A 22,476-nucleotide genomic window follows, 5' to 3' on the forward strand; every position below is an offset into this window, starting at 1 on the left:
CGTTTTTTTTTTTTTTTAGCATGGAACGAAGTAATGCATATTCATATCAATTGTATATACAAACACGTACAGTGCGGAGACAAATGACTTCCCCGACTTTCAGCACCGTGGCCAGTTCCCCGAACACACTTGCAATAGTGACTCGAGTGTGGACGTTGAACCAACAAATTTTACGGAACAAGCAACTTTAATTAAACATAACAGCTCAAATGGCAACTTCTATATTTTTTGTTTTTAGCTAAAGTCAACATTTTGTCGAAATGAGGAAAACACGCACAATCGTGAGCAATAAAACCTGCTGAGATAAAAGTTAAGCTCGGATCTTACCTTGTCTTTGTTTGGTAAAGTCTGAGTTCTGGTAAAAGTGTCTGTACCGTTAATACTGATCAGTTCAGCATCTACAGGAGGAAACGGTGCGGGGAAAACCACTACGTCACTCTTCAGTGTGTCTGAGCTGAAACACACGTCATACTGCTGAGTAGCTTTAGAGTAAGACCAGCTCCCGTCAGGGTGGGTGGTGATCATGGGGGCGCTGTACCTGCTGAAATCACTGTCTGTCCTGTGGCATCTGACAGCTATTAAACTGATGAGACTCAGCAGAAAGATCACAGACACTGACACGATGGCGATCAGTAGATACAAGTTCAAATCAGAGAAGTTGTCCTCCTTTATAGGCACATGTCTGAACTGAGTCTGGACATCAGCTGTGCTTTCAACCACCATCACATCAATAGAAACAGTGGCTGACAGAGAAGGTTCTCCATTATCAGAAACTAACACCAACAAGTGGTGAGTTTTCAGGTCATTGTCACTCATTCTCCTCTTAGTCCTGATTTCTCCGCTGCTGGTTCCGATCCTGAACAGGTTGTTTCCTTTGGGCTCCGACAGGTGAAAAGAAAGCAGCGCGTTGTATCCAGAATCTGCGTCCACAGCCCTGATCTTTGCCACAAAGTATCCAGATTCAGCAGAATAAGGGATGGTCTCACTGTTAACAGAGCCGTGCTCAGAATAAGGAGCTAAAATGGTTGGATTATTATCATTTTCATCCAAGATGAAAACATTAACAGTCACGTTGCTGCTGAGCGGAGGAACACCAGAGTCTGTAGCCTGAACTTTAAACTGAAATGTCTTTAACTCTTCATAGTTAAACGACTGTAAGCTGATTATATCTCCAGTCTCTGAATTAATATTTACCATCGACGAAAGCTGCATGTTGCCATTACTTACAGCAACTGAAAAACTCACTTGAGCATTCTGATCAATGTCCGCGTCCAATGCAGATACTCTTTTTAAAACAGTTCCTACCGGAGCGTTCTCTTTTAAATAAACATTGAACACAGAATCTAAAAATCGTGGGTAGTTGTCATTCACATCGGAAACAAAAACTGTAAAATCCTTTGTGCTCGTCAGAGTGGGTTTTCCGTCATCTGAAGCAATGATGGTCACATTGTAATATGAATCAGTCTCTCGGTCCAGCTGGCTGTCCACCACCAAAGAGTAATAATTTTTATAATTCGTTTCTAACTTGAATGGGGTTTTATTTTTAACGCTACAGTGAATTACTCCGTTTTTACCCCCATCTTTATCTACCACCGAGACAAGCGCAATAGCTGTTCCCAATTTTGTGTCTTCTTTAACGGTGTCAATGAGAGTGGTTACAGATATTTCGGGAGCATTATCATTTAAATCGATTACTTCTATCAGCACCTTGCACTGTGAGGTCATAGGAGGAGACCCTCTGTCACTGGCCTGAACGCGTATTTCAAAAACAGGGTGCTCTTCAAAGTTAATGTTTCCTTTCACAGTTATTAAACCTGTAAGTTCATCAATTTGAAAGATGTCTAAAATGTGGTCTTGGTCTTTGCTGCCAAGTGAGAAGGAAATCGCTCCGTTTGGCCCTTCATCTTTGTCTGTCGCTATGACTGTTATCACCGACGTACCAAGTGGCGAATTTTCGGTAATGCTTGATTTGTATAAAGGCTGAGCAAACATTGGTACGTTATCATTAATGTCCAAAACATGTATTACTAACTGTGATGTTCCGGATTTTACTGGTGTGCCTCCATCTACAGCAGTCAGCGTCAGACTGATAACAGACTGCTTCTCTCGGTCTAAAGGTTTTTGTAGGATGAGTTCAGCAGACACTTTCTCTCCTTTGTTCACTGATAAGGAGAAATGATCATTTGTACTCAGCTGATATGCACTGATGTCATTTTGTCCTACATCTGCATCATAAGCTGACAAGACTAGAAATTTAGTCCCAGGCAGTGTGCTTTCTGCTATTTCAATATTTTGAGAAGTACTAGTAAAAGATGGAAAATTGTCGTTAACGTCTATAATATTTATCTCCAAACGATAAAGCTTCAGAGGAGAATTAATCACAGCTTCGACGCTCACTGTGCATTTCTTTGCTTTTGCACAGAGCTCCTCTCTGTCGATTCTGTCGTTGACAAAGAGAACACCTGTCTTTAGATTTACCCCGAAGTGTTTTTTCTTTGCCCCATTAACAATTTGAAACATACGCGCTTCCAACTCGTGCAGACCGAGGTTTAGATCTTTGGCGATATTTCCCAATGAGGTTCCCGGATTTACCTCTTCCGATATGGAGTAAGATAACTGCCCGGACACCGAAATCCACCCGCAGCCAAGGATAATGAATATTGTGAATGGCAACACGGGAATCTCTTGAACTGAATTCATAATCCGACCGAGAGAAAAAATAAACAAATATATCCTTCACTGTAGATCCAGCAAAAACGAAAGCTGTGTCTCTTTCTTTTCAATCAGTCCTCAGCTCATACGCCGTAGTCTCCCCTCTGTGTTTCTTCGTCGCTTTGTGCCGAAGCCCAAGAAAACATCACGTATTAAAAGGGACGAACTTCAGTATTCAATTCAATATGTAAAGGTCGACAGCGCCCCCTGTTGTCGTTTTGTCTTCATTACACAATAAGGCAAAAAGAAAAAATAAATCATTAAAGTATATCAAATTGAAAAAAATAAATATATATATATATATATATATATATATATGTGTGTGTGTGTGTGTGTGTGTGTCCTATACTGATTGATTTTTCATATATTTCTAATAAGAAAGATGTGATTTCTTATAAGGAAATTAATGGTTCTATATGTGAGTTGGAACAACAACAGTGAATAGCTCCAATCACAGTTTTGCTTCAGAGGTCAGCAGCAGAACAGAACTCCCAATCAGCAACATTAGAACCGTATTGGCATGAGCACATTCAGCAAGCTTTGGCATAAAGTAATGGTACCATAAAAGAAAATAGAAATTATAATTTGAAGATTAACAACTTTTGTTTTATTATTTATTTATTTTCTTAATCCTCACACCTCTCTATGCATATTCGACTTAAGTAAGTTTGTTTAAGAAAGAAAAAAATGGGAAAAATGATATACTAAATAAAAATGTCAAATACAACTCAAGTGTAGCGGAGAGCAATCAACAACCTAACATGGTCATAGAGTGCCAAACGACAACATGGCTGAAAATTTAATCTTACCTTGTCTGTGCTTGGTAAAGTCTGAGTTCTGGTAAAAGTGTCTGTTCCATTAATACTGATCAGTTCAGCATCTACAGGTGGAAACGATGCGGGGAAAACCACTACGTCACTCTTCAGTGTGTCTGAGCTGAAACACACGTCATACTGCTGAGTAGCTTTAGAGTAAGACCAGCTCCCGTCAGGGTGGGTGGTGATCATGGGGGCGCTGTACCTGCTGAAATCACTGTCTGTCCTGTGGCATCTGACAGCTATTAAACTGATGAGACTCAGCAGAAAGATCACAGACACTGACACGATGGCGATCAGTAGATACAAGTTCAAATCAGAGAAGTTGTCCTCCTTTATAGGCACATGTCTGAACTGAGTCTGGACATCAGCTGTGCTTTCAACCACCATCACATCAATAGAAACAGTGGCTGACAGAGAAGGTTCTCCATTATCAGAAACTAACACCAACAAGTGGTGAGTTTTCAGGTCATTGTCGCTCATTCTCCTCTTAGTCCTGATTTCTCCGCTGCTGGTTCCGATCCTGAACAGGTTGTTTCCTTTGGGCTCAGACAGGTGAAAAGAAAGCAGCGCGTTGTATCCAGAATCTGCGTCCACAGCCCTGATCTTTGCTACAAAGTATCCAGATTCAGCAGAATAAGGGATGGTCTCACTGTTAACAGAGCCGTGCTCAGAATAAGGTGCTAAAATAGTTGGATTGTTATCATTTTCATCGAGAATTAAAACATTGACAGTCACGTTGCTGCTTAGCGGGGGAACACCAGAATCTGTAGCCTGAACTTTAAACTGAAATGTTTTTAATTCCTCATAGTTGAAGGACTGCAAACAAATTATCTCTCCAGTCTCTAAATTTATGTTTATCAATGATCTGAGTGGCAGCTTGTTATTATTGTCAATTAAAAGTGAATAGCTTACCTGACCATTTTCATCAGTGTCTGCATCAACTGCAGACACTTTTTTCATAACTTCTCCTGTTGGATTGTTTTCTTTCATAAATATGTTTATTGTGCTCTCTGTAAAAATAGGTGTGTTATCATTTACATCAGACACGTGTACAAGAACCAGGCTGTTGCTGCAGAGAGGTGGGCTGCCCTCATCTCTAGCAGTGATGCTGATATTGTAATGAGGCGCGTTTTCTCTGTCTAGACGTCCTCCCACAACTAAAGAATAATAATTCTTATAATTTGACTCTAATTTGAATGGGACATCATTAGCGATTTCACAATTAACCACGGCATTGTTACCACTGTCTCTGTCAAATACCGAGACTAGAGCAATTGCGGTGCCGATGGGCGCATCCTCTTTCACTGTACCTAACAAGGAGGTAACTGTAATTTCAGGAGCGTTGTCGTTCACATCTAAAACTTCAATCAGTAATTTAGCATGTGACGTGAGAGGTGACGTGCCGCTGTCACTCGCTTGCACTCGAATCTCGAAAGCAGTGTTCTCTTCAAAGTCCACATTCTTCTTGTTTGTCACTGTTCCTGTTATTTTATCTATTTCAAACACGTTTGTTTGTTTCCCACGACCCATCCCGCTGAACGAATAAACAACTTCTCCATTTTGTCCTGCATCCAAATCAGTTGCATTCACTGTTATGATCGACGTGCCTATCTCAGCATTTTCGTACACTCTGGCTTTGTACAGATTCTGCGTGAATACTGGCGCGTTGTCATTGTTGTCCAAAACATTCACTGTTATGATCACGCTGCCTGACTTAGCTGGTGTTCCTCCGTCAAAGGCAATTAATATTAGCTGAATCACAGCTTGTTTTTCTCTATCTAAGGCTTTCTGTAGCACGATTTCAGGAGTGACACTTTCTCCTTTATGTGTAACCAGAGAAAAATAGTTATTTTGACTCAGCTTGTACGTATTAACAGCGTTTTTACCAGCGTCTAAATCTTCAGCAGGATTCATTGGGAATTTTGCTCCCGTCGCCGTGTTTTCACTGACATTCATTGATAGCAACGTATTCGGAAACGATGGAGAATTGTCATTCACGTCCAGGATTGTAATTTCAAAGCGGTAGAGTTTAAGTGGATTATTAATAACTCCTTCGACATTAAGTGAACATTTATCTTCATTGCCGCAGAGTTCCTCCCGATCGATTCTCTCGTTAACGAACAGAGCGCCAGTCTTTAGGTTTACCTCAAAATATTTCCTCTTCGATCCCGCAACGATCTGAAACATGCGGGATTCCAGCTCCGGTATATTTATGTTGAGATCTTTGGCAATATTTCCAACAAAGCTTCCACGGTCCACTTCCTCGAAAACGGAGTAAGAGAGAAAACCGAAAACTGCTTCCAAGTAACAATCCACCAGCACGACGGCGAGATATATCCACGCAGATCTACCCGGTCTATGCATATTTACATTAAACTTGAAATAGATATAACTAATTACAAAAATAAAGTCGCTACTACAATCTAAACATAAGGCCTAAAAAAATTAACAGACTGAGGCGTATTTTCAATAGAAAGAAAAAGGTCGCTGCACCGTTCCTCGTCCTTCTCTGTATTCCTTTGTCTCTGTGGTTTTTCAAACCCGTACTGAGAAGGGAGGAGCCCGAGATATCATACAGCCATCAGAAATGTGATGGTCTACAATGTCCCCATGTGGACACATGCAGGAAGTGTATTCACGTCAAAACCAACCCATTCTTACTCCCAACTCGTCATATATTGACGCACGGGACGGTCCGTCCTCGTCACATGTTGACACGCAGGGTACCCCTTTCGCGTCAATATGTGACGCATGGTCAGAAATCGGGCTGAATGGGAAATCGGGAGAATGGGTTGTCGAAACATACAGAGCATCACCACGTTCTGTCCAGTAACAGAAATGATTCTGCTCTGATGAACCGTTTTCGAAGCAACAGAAAATATTTCATAAAATGAGGCAAAAATCTAGTTTTGTGTTCTTCCTAAATTATTCACACTGAATAAAGATCATTGTTTAAGTCCCACACGATTTCTGTGAGCTGTTAAATATTTGAATAATTATTTTATATTACTTTATTAATAATATTATTAGGACTAATATTATTATCATTATTATTACTATTAATGCTTTTTTGTTTCTTTCCGGGAGAAGAAAGTTGCTTCATAATAAATGTGACGAGGTAATCTGTATTTGCTTTACCGATTCTGCATTAAAAGGTTTTATTATTATTATTATTATTATTATTATTATTATTATTATTATTATTATTAATGTCATAATAATAAGTATCAGGAAAACACATGGATTTCAATATGACTTCATTACAATTAGCTTCTATCAATTCAAAGATTTTCATTCAACACGGTTTTGCTCATGAGGACACATCTTCTTTATACATGTGTTACTACAATCACATTCAGCACCACGGACAGCGAGGAACAATTACAAGAGAAACTGGCATCACTTCCACTATAAAAGTCGTAGTAAACAGAAAACCCAGCTCTTCTGTTTAAAAGAATTGACTAAATACATGTTTCAATGAATGAATGAATGCATGTACCCTCCAAGACCTCAGTAGGCATAACTATTAAGATTTCACATTCATACCAAATCTATATTTACTGATTAGTAGTGTTGTGATTCCACAAGACTAATTTCGAGCCATAGCATTTCTTACACAATCTCTTTTCAGATTTGAAATTTCGGTCTTGGTTTTGGATGCATCCTATAAATAAATGTATACATAAAAAGGTCTTATTTGTTTAAAAAAAATTGGGAAAGTATTGATATTCAGAACATAAGCACTTTACGTTTTTTATACTCAAGATGCTACTATCTGAAACCTTAAAAAATGTGTTATACTTGCATATTAGTAGTCAATCAGATTTGAATTACACTTCTGAGAAAGTAGTGAAAAAATGAATTCTAAGTAGATATGTTAAAAAAGGAAACAATAACGAACGTGAAATGTCACAAAAGCGGTGAAAAAAAATCAGTATGGTCTTACCTTATCTGTTTTCGGTAAAGTCTGAGTTCTGGTAAAAATGTCTCCTCCATTAATACTGATCAGTTCAGCATCTACAGGAGGAAACGGTGCGGGGAAAACCACTACGTCACTCTTCAGTGTGTCTGAGCTGAAACACACGTCATACTGCTGAGTAGCTTTAGAGTAAGACCAGCTCCCGTCAGGGTGGGTGGTGATCATGGGGGCGCTGTACCTGCTGAAATCACTGTCTGTCCTGTGGCATCTGACAGCTATTAAACTGATGAGACTCAGCAGAAAGATCACAGACACTGACACGATGGCGATCAGTAGATACAAGTTCAAATCAGAGAAGTTGTCCTCCTTTATAGGCACATGTCTGAACTGAGTCTGGACATCAGCTGTGCTTTCAACCACCATCACATCAATAGAAACAGTGGCTGACAGAGAAGGTTCTCCATTATCAGAAACTAACACCAACAAGTGGTGAGTTTTCAGGTCATTGTCGCTCATTCTCCTCTTAGTCCTGATTTCTCCAGTGCTGGTTCCGATCCTGAACAGGTTGTTTCCTTTGGGCTCCGACAGGTGATATGAAAGCAGCGCGTTGTATCCAGAATCTGCGTCCACAGCCCTGATCTTTGCTACAAAGTATCCAGATTCAGCAGAATAAGGGATGGTCTCACTGTTAACAGAGCCGTGCTCAGAATAAGGAGCTAAAATAGTTGGATTATTATCATTTTCATCGAGAATTAAAACATTAACTGTCACGTTGCTGGTTAGCGGAGGAACACCAGAGTCTGTAGCCTGAACTTTAAACTGAAATGTTTTCAACTCCTCGTAGTTAAAAGACTGCAGACTGATTATATCTCCGGTCTCTGAATTAATATTAACAAGTTTAGATGAACTCAGTGGATCAGTGCTGGTTTGTAAAAGGGAGTAGGTCACCTTACCATTATTATCAAGATCAGCATCAATTGCCGACACAATTTTAATAACTGTTCCCACCGGGCTATTCTCTCTCACGTAAATATTTATTAGTGGTTCAGAGAATCGTGGTGGATTATCGTTAACATCAGATACTTGAATATTAACAGTGTTTGTGCTGGAGAGTGATGGAAATCCTCCATCGATTCCGACTATAGTTATGTTGTATTCAGGATGAGTCTCTCTATTTAGTGCTTCATTAACTACTAATGAGTAATAATTTTTGTAATTCGTTTCCAATTTAAACGGGGTTTCATTCAAAATAAGAGCTTTTACTTTCCCGTTTTCCCCACCGTCTTTGTCCACCACGGAAACAAGAGCAACAGCTGTACCCACTTGTGCGTCCTCTTTCACCTGGCTTTGCAGCGATGTTACGGTGATCTCAGGAGCGTTATCATTTACGTCCACTACTTCTACCAGCACTTTACAGTGAGCAGACATTGGAGGCTGACCTTTGTCACTTGCCTGAGCATGAATCTCAAAGGCAGGGTTTTCTTCATAGTCGATATTACCTTTCACAAGAAGCGCCCCTGTTTTACGGTCAATATCAAATAAATCCAAAACACGATCCTGTCCTTTCTTTCTCAAAGAGTATTCTATCTCACCATTTAAACCCTCGTCTGCATCTGTTGCGTTTAGATTAGCGACTGTTGTTCCTGTTGATACATTTTCTGGAATTTGAATCTTATACAGAGACTTACTAAAAATCGGGTGGTTGTCATTGGTATCTAAAACTGTGACGACAATTTCCGAGGTTCCTGACTTTGGTGGGTTTCCTCCATCCACGGCAGTCAGAATGAGTTTTATAACAGAGTCTCGCTCGCGGTCGAGTGTTTTATCCAGCACCAGCTCAGCAGACACGCTTTCTGCTCCTTTGTGAATTTCTAATGTAAAATAATCATTGCTTCCTAGTTTGTAAGTGTTAACGCTGTTTTTTCCGACATCTAAGTCTGACGCTTCTATTAGACTAAATTTGACTCCAGGTAAAGTGCTTTCAGGAACATCAATCAACTGAAAATGCTCAGAAAAAACAGGCACGTTGTCATTTATATCTTTTATTGCTACCTCTACACGGTAGAGCTTCATCGGGTTGCTTATCACAGCTTCTATGCTCACGGTGCATTTTGCGGATTTTGCACAAAGCTCCTCTCGGTCTATTCTTTTATTAACAAACAGAATCCCTGTTTTCAAATCGAGGTCGAAATATTTCCTCTTTGCTGAATCAACGATCTGGAACATGCGAGGCTCTAAATCCTGGACGTTAATGTTCAGATCTTTCGCGATATTTCCCACTGAAGTCCCGGGGTTTACCTCCTCTGAGATGGAATACGAGAGTTGTGCGGTTGCAACTTCCCAGCTGCAACACAGCAGCACGACGGAAACGCCATTCCAAAAAGAGCTCGCTCCTCTCGAGAAATACATGATTAGATCCAGCGTAGCATGCACGAATTCACATCCAGTGTAAACCTTTCAACAGGCATAAAAACACGGAGCAAAAACCAGTCTTGACCATGTTTCCAGTCGGGTTAATGTTCTCCTTCGCTCACGGTCTGCTTCCCTCTCTAACAAAGAACAGAAAAAAATCACAAGCCCTTGTGATTGGGAGGAGTCTTTAAACTAAAACTGAGTCTTATGGTCTTAAGGACGCTATTGCATACATGCTGTGGTCCTCAGTGCCACCTCGTGGGCATGCAAGGAAATGAAACTGACCATCTTTTACAAATCACGTTTTCCGAGAAACAGATATATTTTTTGTTTAATTTCGCCTCACAATACCAAACTACAACTAAAGCCACTGCTGCTACTGTTACTACTAATATAATTACTACTGTTAGAATTGATGTTGTTACATAAGAATAATCAACATAATACTGAATATTTCGACACACTATTAAATTGTAATTACACAAAATTGTAAACTAAAACAAAACTGCAAGGACAAACTTATTTCAGGAGGATCATTTATATTTGTTTATTTTCAAATTATTTGCGGATAAATTCAAACAAATCAAAACCTTAAAAGTTTGTATTTACCATGGCTAAAAGCAAACAAATGAAAAATATCTTAAAAATTCTCATCCTAAAAATATCAAATCCAACAATGAATGATTAATCACTTGCCTAAAATGTATTTGGCAGGGAAAAATAAACTTCATCCTGTGATTGCAAAACAATCCCCTCACTCATAATGAAACACAACGCACAACTAACAGGGACACCTTATTTCAGCACCATGGATAACGACACACATTTTCAATCATAAGTTAGATGTGGCTAAAACAGTTAACACTGTTGGTATTTTAGTTTAGACAAAGTTGTAATCTTGATGTTAAATATCAGTAAAAATCCGATGACAGGAAAACCACAGTTCTCCTACAACATTAACAGCATCAGCAGATTAAATTCCTTTATGAAAGAAAACAAACTAAGAAAAACCGTAAAACACAAATCTCTGTTTCCAACAGTGAAAAAAATATCTGTAGCTTCTTACCTTTTCTTTTGTGGGTAAAGTCTGAGTTCTGGTAAAAGTGTCTCCTCCATTAATACTGATCAGTTCAGCATCTACAGGTGGAAACGGTGCCGGGAAAACCACTACGTCACTCTTCAGTGTGTCTGAACTGAAACACACGTCATACTGCTGAGTAGCTTTAGAGTAAGACCAGCTCCCGTCAGGGTGGGTGGTGATCATGGGGGCGCTGTACCTGCTGAAATCACTGTCTGTCCTGTGGCATCTGACAGCTATTAAACTGATGAGACTCAGCAGAAAGATCACAGACACTGACACGATGGCGATCAGTAGATACAAGTTCAAATCAGAGAAGTTGTCCTCCTTTATAGGCACATGTCTGAACTGAGTCTGGACATCAGCTGTGCTTTCAACCACCATCACATCAATAGAAACAGTGGCTGACAGAGAAGGTTCTCCGTTATCAGAAACTAACACCAACAAGTGGTGAGTTTTCAGGTCATTGTCGCTCATTCTCCTCTTAGTCCTGATTTCTCCAGTGCTGGTTCCGATCCTGAACAGGTTGTTTCCTTTGGGCTCAGACAGGTGATATGAAAGCAGCGCGTTGTATCCAGAATCTGCGTCCACAGCCCTGATCTTTGCTACAAAGTATCCCGCTTCAGCAGAATAAGGGATGGTCTCACTGTTAACAGAGCCGTGCTCAGAATAAGGAGCTAAAATAGTTGGATTGTTATCATTTTCATCGAGAATTAAAACATTGACAGTCACGTTGCTGCTTAGCGGGGGAACACCAGAGTCTGTAGCCTGAACTTTAAACTGAAACGTTTTTAACTCCTCGTAGTTAAAAGACTGCAGACTGATTATATCTCCGGTCTCTGAATTAATATTAACAAGTTTAGATGAACTCATTGGATCAGTGCTGGTTTGTAAAAGGGAGTAGGTCACCTTACCATTATTATCAAGATCAGCATCAATTGCCGACACAATTTTAATAACTGTTCCCACCGGGCTATTCTCTCTCACGTAAATATTTATTAGTGGTTCAGAGAATCGTGGTGGATTATCATTGACATCAAATACTTGAATATTAACAGTGTTTGTGCTGGAGAGTGATGGGGTCCCCCCATCAGTTGCCACCATAGTTATATTGTATTCGGCAACAATCTCTCTATCAAGGAGTCTGTTCACAACTAACGAGTAAGAATTTTTGTAATTTGTTTCCAATTTAAATGGTGTTTCATTCAGAATAACAGCTTTTACTTCCCCGTTCTTCCCACTATCTTTATCCATGACAGAAACAAGAGCAATAGCTGTACCTACTTGTGCGTCCTCTTTCACTGTGTTTAACAGCGATGTCACACTGATCTCAGGAGCGTTATCATTCAAGTCCACTACTTCTACCAGCACTTTACAGTGAGCAGACAATGGAGGGTGACCTTTGTCACTTGCCTCAGCATGAATTTCAAAGGCAGGGCTTTCTTCGTAGTCAATATTTCCTTTGACTAGAAGTGCACCTGTTCTAGCGTCAATCTGGAATAGATCTAAAACCCGATCTTGACCTTTGGTTCTTAAAGAATATTCTATTTCGGCATTTATCCCATCATCTACATCTACTGCCGTCAAAACTATAACAGTGCTACCTACTGATACGTTCTCAGATATTCTTGTCTTATACAAAGAACTACTGAAAACTGGAGAGTTGTCATTGCTATCAATAACAGTGACAATAATGTTTGCTGTTCCTGACTTTGGTGGATTTCCACCATCCACAGCAGTTACAGTAAGTTTGATGGTCGGCTGTTGTTCTCGGTCTAAAGCTTTCAGAAGCACAAGCTCGGCCGACACACTGTCCTCGCCTTTGTGGATCTCTAAGGAGAAATAATCATTTCGACTGAGCTTGTACGTGCTAACGCTGTTCTTTCCGACATCAAGGTCTGATGCGCCCACAAATCCAAATTTCCCTCCTGGTGCTGTACTCTCTGCTATATTGAGAGACTGCAGCGTTTCAGAAAAATATGGCGCATTATCATTTATATCAATAATGTTTATCGCCAATCGATACAGTTTTAGCGGACTGTTGACAACAGCCTCTACATTAACAACGCATTTCTCAGCTTTTACACAAAGCTCCTCTCGGTCGATTCTTTCCGTGACATAAAGGCTGCCCGTTTTCAGGTTTATGTCGAAATATTTGCTCTTCGATCCGCTGACAATCTGAAACATGCGCGCCTCCAAGTCAAATACGTTAAGATTTAAATCTTTTGCGAGATTTCCCACAGAAGTGCCCGGATTTACCTCCTCAGAAACAGAGTAAGACAGCTGTCCACATCCCAATTTCCAGCAGCATTCCAAAATGACAAAGACCAAATAGATCCTACAAGGTCCGCGTATCCGTCCCGTCGGCATATTGCTATCCAGTTCTGTAAACGGCCGTATGGACTGTAATCCCCATTTAATATTTTGGATAGTTCACGTTCGTCATGAGGTATCAAAACAGAGAGTATAGCTGCTTTGGGAAAAAGGAATGAGCAGAACGGTGTCCGTCTACTCCTGTTTTGCGACGCTTTGTAACAAAGCACTGAGGAAATGTCCTATTAATTTGGGAGGGGCTTGAAGCAAACAACAGACATCATGTGACGGTCTATGATGTCCTCATGTGGTTGTTTGAAATAACTACATTCGTCACAGGAAAAAAAAACAAAAAAAAAACAGAAAAAAAAACAATTTGATAAGCAGCTACTTGAAGGTTTAAGAATAGTTTCCCTTTTGTGAAAAAAGCTCCGGATAAACTGTTATAAGAACCAACACTAAATGCAAATAAACTGATTTCCATCCTTTATGATCCGCAATGACAGTAAACGAACCAATATTTTGCTAGATCCTTACGACAAAATACACTGGTTTTTCGCTTATCATATAAATTCAACCCATTCTGACCATGCGAAGGACGCATGGTCAGAACTCGTCAATATATGACGAGTCGGGAGTGAGAATGTGTTGATAAATTCAGCACCATGGACAATGACATAAGTCTCAATAACATACTCTATCTAAAAGGAACATAGTTCTGTTGACCCACACAGCAGTATGTTTTAACAAAATATTCAAAGACATATATTAAACTCATTTTTCTTGTCTTGTACGAAAGAAATACAACTGTTTTCTACATGTCATGCTTCATCTTCAGTTTTTGAAGTTACATTTGCAAGAACTGTAAGTTAATATAAACATCTTACCTTGTCTGTGTTTGGTAAAGTCTGAGTTCTGGTAAAAGTGTCTGTACCGTCAATACTGATCAGTTCAGCATCTACAGGTGGAAACGGTGCAGGGAAAACCACTACGTCACTCTTCAGTGTGTCTGAGCTGAAACACACGTCATACTGCTGAGTAGCTTTAGAGTAAGACCAGCTCCCGTCAGGGTGGGTGGTGATCATGGGGGCGCTGTACCTGCTGAAATCACTGTCTGTCCTGTGGCATCTGACAGCTATTAAACTGATGAGACTCAGCAGAAAGATCACAGACACTGACACGATGGCGATCAGTAGATACAAGTTCAAATCAGAGAAGTTGTCCTCCTTTATAGGCACATGTCTGAACTGAGTCTGGACATCAGCTGTGCTTTCAACCACCATCACATCAATAGAAACAGTGGCTGACAGAGAAGGTTCTCCATTATCAGAAACTAACACCAACAAGTGGTGAGTTTTCAGGTCATTGTCGCTCATTCTCCTCTTAGTCCTGATTTCTCCAGTGCTGGTTCCGATCCTGAACAGGTTGTTTCCTTTGGGCTCCGACAGGTGAAAAGAAAGCAGCGCGTTGTATCCAGAATCTGCGTCCACAGCCCTGATCTTTGCTACAAAGTATCCAGATTCAGCAGAATAAGGGATGGTCTCACTGTTAACAGAGCCGTGCTCAGAATAAGGAGCTAAAATAGTTGGATTATTATCATTTTCATCCAAGATAAAAACATTAACAGTCACGTTGCTGCTTAGCGGAGGAACACCAGAGTCTGTAGCCTGAACTTTAAACTGAAATGTTTTTAACTCTTCATGGTTAAAAGACTGAAGGCTAATTATATCCCCTGTCTCTGAATTAATATTTACCAGTGTGGATAATGGTAATATATTACCGACACTTTGTAAAAATGAATAGCTCATCTTACTGTTTTGCTCATAGTCAGCATCAGTCGCAGTAACTCTCTTGAGTCTGGTTCCCACTGCGCTGTTTTCCCTGAGGGACACATTAATGACATCCTCTGAAAACAGAGGCGCGTTATCATTTACATCAGAAACAATTATAGAAACTATAGTTGTACTTGAAAGTTGCGGGATTCCTTTATCAGTAGCGACTATAGTAATGTTGTAATTAGAGACTTTCTCCCTATCGAGCGTCCCGTCAACTAACAACGAATAATAATTTTTGTAGTTTGTTTCCAGTTTAAATGGTACGTCATTTTTAATTTCTACCTTTATGTCACCATTTTTTCCACTGTCTTTATCAAGAACTGAAACAAGTGCAACCACGATGCCCGCAGCTGCGTCCTCTTTCACAGTGTCATGCAAAGAAGTGACGGTGATTTCAGGAGCGTTATCATTTAGGTCCAACACTTCTACCAGCACCTTGCTGTGAGCAGACATGGGTGGCTGTCCTTTATCACTGGCCTCTACTCTTATCTCAAATGCTTTTCTATCCTCAAAATCTATATTATCCTTTACCTTAATGATGCCAGTTTGTGGTTCAATTACAAACATATCCAATATGTGTTTCTGATCTTTGCTCCTCAACGAATACACAATCTCACCGTTCAGGCTGTCGTCAGCATCGGTGGCGCTCACAGCGATCACCGTTGTTCCCACCTGCGTATTTTCGGTAATGTTTGTTTTATACAGTGCTTGGCTGAATACTGGAATGTTGTCGTTGATATCCAGCACGTTAACGATAATTTGCGAGGCGCCAGATTTAGGAGGAGTCCCACCATCTAATGCAGTCAGCGTCATGGTGATTACAGCTTTGTTTTCGCGGTCTAATGCCTTCTGCAACACCAACTCTGCAGACACACTATCATCTGTTTTGTGCACAGCCAACGAAAAATGTCCATTCAGGCTTAATTTGTAAGTATTGACCCCGTTTTTCCCTATGTCTGCATCAGTCGCTTCAGATAATGCAAATTTGACTCCCGGCAAAGTGCTCTCGGCAATGTACAAATTCTGCAGAGTGGTGTCAAAGGACGGGGAATTGTCATTTACATCTAAAATTTCCACGTCAATATGATAAATCTTTAACGGATTATTTATCACAGCTTCTACTTTAAGTGAGCATCTGCGCTCCTCCGAGCAAAGCTCTTCTCTGTCTATCCTCTCACTAACATAAAGAAAACCTGTCTTGAGGTTTACCTCAAATAGTTTTTTCTTCGATCCAGCAACAATCTGAAACATACGAGATTCCAGCTGTTGTGTGCTGAGGTTGAAATCCTTGGCGATATTTCCAATCGGTGTCCCTGGGATTACCTCCTCTGGAACGGAATATGAGAGCTGCCCAGTCACCGTTTGCCAGCAGCAGAGTAAAAAAAGGTAGAAATACATCCCAAAACTGCTCCATCCACGAGAAAAAGCCATTTCTCCCCAATATGAATGAGGAATGCGAAGGAATTCAAAATCAAAACGGATATTTAGCACATAATGGATGATGGTAACCGCATTGAGCTTAATGTTAGTAACGTCCAGTGTCTCCTCAATGTCTGTGTAACAAAGAATGAGAACATGATCATCTGAAAACAGGAGGGGCTTGTATCTATTACAAAAATTAACAGCTACCTATGATGGATCATCAGCGACGCCAGGTGGAGAAAGAGTAGAACTACAGCCAACACAATGTTTACTCTTCAATTTAGTATTATGTTATGCGCTTTGTCAAAACCCCTCTGACAACAGTGTTACTACCACAAGGTTCAGCTCAACTAACTATATGGCAATGAAGTAATGTGTTGTTTTTTTTTTTACAATTTCACCTTAGAAAACTCATCTTGTATTTATTACTATTATTATTACGCTTGTGAGTCCTATCATGGGTCAATGCGTCCGTTTTCCTATTTACACATTAATCAGCGCTATATTTTGTTTTTCAGTAAGGCATTTAAATGAACAAATATAGCTTCTTCCCATTTTGCCTCAGACAGAGACATTTATTTTTCTCTTCTCTCAATCTATTTACAGCAACAATTAACTTTTACTAGGCACTTAATTGTCTTAGTGAATTATCTCCACAGTTTGCTCGGATTATTTTGGGATGTTTCACATTTTCCCTGCATCTCCACAGAGACAGCAGTCATGCGCTTATGTAGATTCTCCAGTATGTAATCCTGGGATTAGATGCCCAATTCAGTAACTCGTGTCCCATTTCCATTCCTAAGGAAGCATTATTTGATTTGAAAACATTTCTAATCATCTTACAGCCAAAGTCATGTGTTCAAAACCAGATTAAATAATAATCTTTTATGATTTATGAGATTAATTTTCAAATGTGTCAATGACAATTACTTGTAAAGTAACAAACCCGAGTTAGAGACATAGGCTGAATATTTAGATAAGTTTGAACAAACGCAAAGTTAAATGTAAAAGTCTATCTTGTACTTGAACTTCACATGCGTTTGTAGGTCACAGCAATTACACTGCACGGTTTTCACAGAGTTTGTCCCTGGATTATCTTTCTAATAAAAAACAACACAACACATACACATCCAGACATATTCAGCACTATTAGGACAAGGCATAATTTAAAAATGTGACTGTAACAAAACATTTTTGCTTGCTTGTCTGACAACTTAAAAAAAAAAAAAAATTCAGAGACAATTTACAACACAATCTATCTTGAAAAAAAAAGAACATTTATTAATGCAACTTCACATAAATTAGGTACTTTATACATGATCAAAGAGTACTGCAATCAACTTTATTCCGGCATGCCTGTTCAACCTTCAGATCCTTTCCTCCTTAGTTAAAGCTTGTCTGGGAAAACATCCACCGAATGGAAAATAATCAACATTAAATGCTTTACTATAATAAAACTGTATGGATTTATTTTATTCTTAAATGCACATTTAAGAATGTGTTTTTTCCCTGATACTTTATTTACTAAAAACATTTAATTTATTCTTGATACTTCATAGCCAACAATTAATAAATAATAATGAATAAGTTGTGTTTTAGACAAAATATTCAATATTTCATTCATGGTAGTTATGCATGATAATTATCTGTGCCTGTTCCTTTAAACTTGTTTCACTCTTCCGGAAGCATCAGGAGGGATGTGATCAAAGAGGGCGATGCGTGGTAACAGAGGGGTGGGGGCTGGAGGGGCGAAGGCAGTCAGTCAGTTTAGGCGTTTTCCCTGCATTATTGATCAGCTTCCACCATATTTAGTAGCTAAATGTGTTACGTCTCCTCTGTCTGATGATTTCTCAATGGCTGTTTGCAAAGCTGTGCACAATTGGGAGTAAATCAGGACTTCACAGGCGTCTCTACTGTATCATTCACATTGACGTCTGTAGATGGGGGGGAGGGTGCCATCTGAATGTGCTCTGAGGCCAGTTCTCCCCCTTTTCTGCTTCCTCTCTTCTTGTGCACTGCTCTCTCATCTCCATAGCAACTCCATCCTGGATGTGTTTTTTTTTTTTTTTTTTTCCCAAACACTCTCACACACCCACAATCACGCAGAAAGCTGTTAGTTTATCTTTCACAGCAATAGGGATACAAAAAACATCATACAAGATTGTGAAGCTACTTACACTTTTTCTGTTATGTACTTTAATACAACTTTTATTTCAATTAATAAATCTTATCGCATCATAGTAACACTTATAGAAGAAAGATGTATTTACTTTCACAAGCAGACAAGCCCTGGGTTGCTCATACATTGGTAATGTAACACTACTGTAGCATATTTACTGTTGCAGCACTGTGGCAGAAATAGAAGGTTCGTTCCCATCCCTGCAGACCCTGAGAGAGCCTGACCTTTGCATCCTGCCATCCCACACCCACTGCACCTCTGAGTCCCACGTTGCTTTGCAGAAGTTGTCCAGCAATCACATGATGTTGGCAGTATTTCTCTGTCTGAAATACAGCTCATTATGACAGAAGGGGGCATCACAATTCTTGTTTAAATGTGCTGCTTTACCTACTACTATTTCCTTCTAAGTCACAGTTAGTTGTTTTTAGACATCTTCTTCTAATAAAAGCCTAATAAAATAGCCTTGATTTATATTTTTAAATTCCTTGAATTCCTCACACCTGTTCCTTGTTGTTTTACAATTTGTGGATATTGGTTCTGCTCACTGTGGTGAACTGAAAACCCAGAGACTTAGAAATGGGTTTGTACTCCTATCCAGACTGGTATAATCTCATTTCTCATCTGTTCTTAAATTTCTTAAGATCAAACACTTTGAGATTCATAACCTCTAAGACATGTTATTTCTTCATTCTGTTTGTCTGGCAATGATCTGAGCTCTTCAAAACGTTAAGCCAATTTAGTCATGATTTAATAAGAAGGCAGATGTTTCTTCAAAAGAGGCTCAGGTTGGTTTGGATAGCATTATTTTTCATAATGAATTAAATCATAATTTCAAATGGGAATTTTTCATTTACTAGGGGTTTCTTTGTCTAGTATTTAAATGTGTTTGAAAATCTGAAGCATTAAGGTAAATTTACAAAAAAGCAAAAATAGAAGAAATCTGCAAAGTGACAAAAACTTTTTTCACAGCAATGTATCCTTACATGTCTATCATTAAAAATGTAATTAGATGAGGTTTCAAGTGATGAGAAGCAAAGTGTTTTATTACTGAATAAAGAAGGATCTGAATAAATAAATTTGCAGACATTGCAGGTAATAGAAAAATAAAGATAAAGCAAGAATTGGGAGACATGCACATGTACCTTTTATTAACCAAACATACACAGTGTTAAAATCCATGTGGCTAGTTGTATATTATCTTTATCCTCTTTTGTCTTCAATATATTTCCTGAAAGAGTTGAAGAGAAATATAAAATTTGAGTCATCCATACCGTTTAATCCTACTTCTACTTAATCATTTATTTCCAAATCTGTGCTCTTCTCCTCTCATTTCTGGAGTAAGTAGGGCAGAGGCGTGTCTATGGAAACATGTGCCGGAACAAAATGAAAAATCAGGACAAGGCAATATGGAGCATGCCCAAAATCCAGTAACACATATCCACACACACACCGAGGGCCACAGTGGGACACATTGTTCACTCTATTGGAAAGTAATGGAACGTTGCCTAAAAAGAAAATCATTTAATTAGTTACTCTACTGTAAAACAACATGTATGCTACACCTGCTGCGTGATTATCTTGATGCCCTTTGCACATCACTAACATTTGTAAAAAAAAAAAAGATAGAAAACCTGATGCTTTAAATACCCAACACTGTGCTATTTTAATACTATCCACTGTTTTCGTTTGAGAACGGAAAGAAAATGTTGCAACACATCTGTGTTAATGATCAGAAATGCACACAATCTATTTATAACTTCCGTTAAAAGTCAGTATATATCACCATAGTGAGTTTAATTAGGATTTGTATCAGACTATCAAGATTCACTTAGTGTTCATTATGATTGTTCTGAACTACAGCTGTTTGTGTGATAGCAGGAGACAAAATGAGGGCAGAAGACACAATGTGAAGCCCAACATAAAGGACAAGGTAGAGGGCAAACTCAGGATTAGATGAACAACAAAACACACATTTGAAGTCAAATCTAATAAAAATGAGGCAAAAATAAGGTGTAAATATCAGCAAATTTGATTGGAAATCCAGAATTATTGTGACTAATAGACTCTTTACTTGGACAAAAATCTCTGCCTATAGCGTTAAAGGCAGAGTCCATCTGAAACAGCCCCTCACTCTGCGCTCGCATAATTGATTCACTATCCTTCCTCCTGTTTTCATGGTGACGCATATGCAGTCTCGTTCAAGCCCCCCCTGCATCCTCCTCTGCCACACCCTGCCTTATGTCACTGAGCAGCAACACCAAAAACAAAACATTTATTTGCTGATCCCTGACCCTCACAAGTGAATTATAATTAATACATTTTTCTTATGTAATTAAAGACTTTTACATAACATGGATATTTATCAATTTACAAGTACCCGATTTTTCCATTGGGTATTTCAGTTTTTATGACTTGTTCTCTCAGACGGTGCCTGAAGGCAACAGGCTGCATTTGGTGGGATTAAGAAGAAATCTATCTTTTAGTAAAGCACATCCCAGATTTGATAAATAAAATGCTCACCATTCAGTGGGGATGTTTGTGTTTGAGTCAGACACACTGGGAAAATGGGACAGAACTTGCCATTTATGGATCAATAGTCACACAGATAGTCAATAATAGTTCCAGTCATGACAGTGTAACATTCACAGTGGCGGCACGCTAAATAATTGAAGGCAAACAAACACACAGAAAGTGACAGAAATTTATGCATTTTGCCACAAGGGGGAGCCTTTTCACCCGCTTCTTTGTTCTCCTAGGAGTTTCCACATGTGCAGACATCCTGATGGCAGAGGCGGGGGTGAATATAAAACGCTCTATCAGATTAGCACTCTTATGCACTTCATAAATGGCATCAGCATTACAGCTTCACCAGCAGCCTGAGAGTGAAATGCCGTTCCTTTGGCTCCGGATATTTAAATGTCAGCTCTTCTAGATGGCAAATGGAGATGTGGATGCATCTTGTTTAATAGTACCGTCCTCTGGTTGAAATAACAAAATAAAAAAAGAAGAGACATTGAGAACATCTTCTTATCTTTAACTGCAGATTGTGCAAAAAATGTGGGGTGATAACTGAGTATACAGTATAAGTATTTTCAGTAAAACAAAGAAACACCCTCTATCTGCACTTTTGTTTACTGCACAAGCATATTCATGCAGAACGCACAGGTTATATTTTTACATTCTTATTCATCATGCAGCAGAAGATGCATCAGGCAGCACTAGATGTGAAGAACATTGCATGTGCAGGCCAGGGCCATGCCTGTTTCTTAGAAAAAAATGAATGAATAATAGAAGAGTGTGCTGGTCTGCAGAGAGTCTCATGTTAGAAACTGCTGGAATGATTATGTGAGGTTGCTCTACTTTCTACAGGATATGACGACGACTATTTATAAAATAATGACTTGCCAACCAATCGTGTGAGCTCTGGATGGCACTTTCCAAAAATAGTAAACGCCTTCCACTCTCATCACCATCAAAACTAAACATATATATGAGACTAACCTGAGCTTCAGGTTTCATAAAGGAAAGTGCAGCCTAGCTTACACTTGAATCATTGCTGTTTGGGATTTTGGTCCAAAGAAATATGAGTATTTGTGTGTGAATGACTATTTCTGTCCTACACGGCATTACTGTACATTATAGTGTTCAATCAAATGTAACAACTTTTTTCACACATTCTCAGTAATAAGAAAACACAAGCTGAGTCAGAATTTAAACTTGCTCATTGTAAAAAACCGTTTCAGGAGCAGTTATCAAAAATATTGAATTTAAGAAACCTTTTGATGAAC

The 22,476-nt window shown here is 39.2% G+C and overlaps 3 protein-coding genes across 16 annotated transcripts in view; all 3 read right to left on the reverse strand.

Annotated features, from left to right (window-relative positions):
* Positions 1-22,476, reverse strand: part of LOC114138898 (protocadherin alpha-C2-like) — a 191,399-nt gene that overhangs the window by 83,032 nt on the left and 85,891 nt on the right. The window contains exon 1 of one of the 14 annotated variants that reach the window (XM_028008367.1): positions 7,477-10,008. The exons of 12 other annotated variants lie outside the window; for them this stretch is intronic. In XM_028008367.1, coding sequence (XP_027864168.1) covers positions 7,477-9,858 — 2,382 coding nt within the window. In that variant the 5' untranslated portion in view covers positions 9,859-10,008. Of the gene's footprint in view, positions 1-3,521; positions 6,044-7,476; positions 10,009-22,476 lie in introns of those variants that run through there. One more of the 14 variants, XM_028008376.1, reaches the window with a different exon arrangement.
* Positions 218-2,843, reverse strand: LOC114138900 (protocadherin alpha-8-like). Its single transcript, XM_028008391.1, has one exon. It carries the CDS (start codon positions 2,698-2,700, stop codon positions 235-237), a length of 2,466 nt encoding a protein of 821 aa, XP_027864192.1. The 5' UTR covers positions 2,701-2,843; the 3' UTR covers positions 218-234.
* Positions 14,122-16,657, reverse strand: LOC114138903 (protocadherin alpha-8-like). The gene has a single exon (XM_028008394.1). It carries the CDS (start codon positions 16,516-16,518, stop codon positions 14,122-14,124), a length of 2,397 nt encoding a protein of 798 aa, XP_027864195.1. The 5' UTR covers positions 16,519-16,657.

Source organism: Xiphophorus couchianus, chromosome 23 (genome assembly GCF_001444195.1).
Source record: "Xiphophorus couchianus chromosome 23, X_couchianus-1.0, whole genome shotgun sequence".
Taxonomy (NCBI): domain Eukaryota; kingdom Metazoa; phylum Chordata; class Actinopteri; order Cyprinodontiformes; family Poeciliidae; genus Xiphophorus; species Xiphophorus couchianus.

What these genes read in the sequence shown, in the direction of transcription:
- LOC114138903 (XM_028008394.1), bottom strand. Translation starts at nt 16,518, where the DNA reads ATGGCTTTTTCTCGTGGATGGAGCAGTTTTGGGATGTATTTCTACCTT.
- LOC114138900 (XM_028008391.1), bottom strand. Translation starts at nt 2,700, where the DNA reads ATGAATTCAGTTCAAGAGATTCCCGTGTTGCCATTCACAATATTCATT.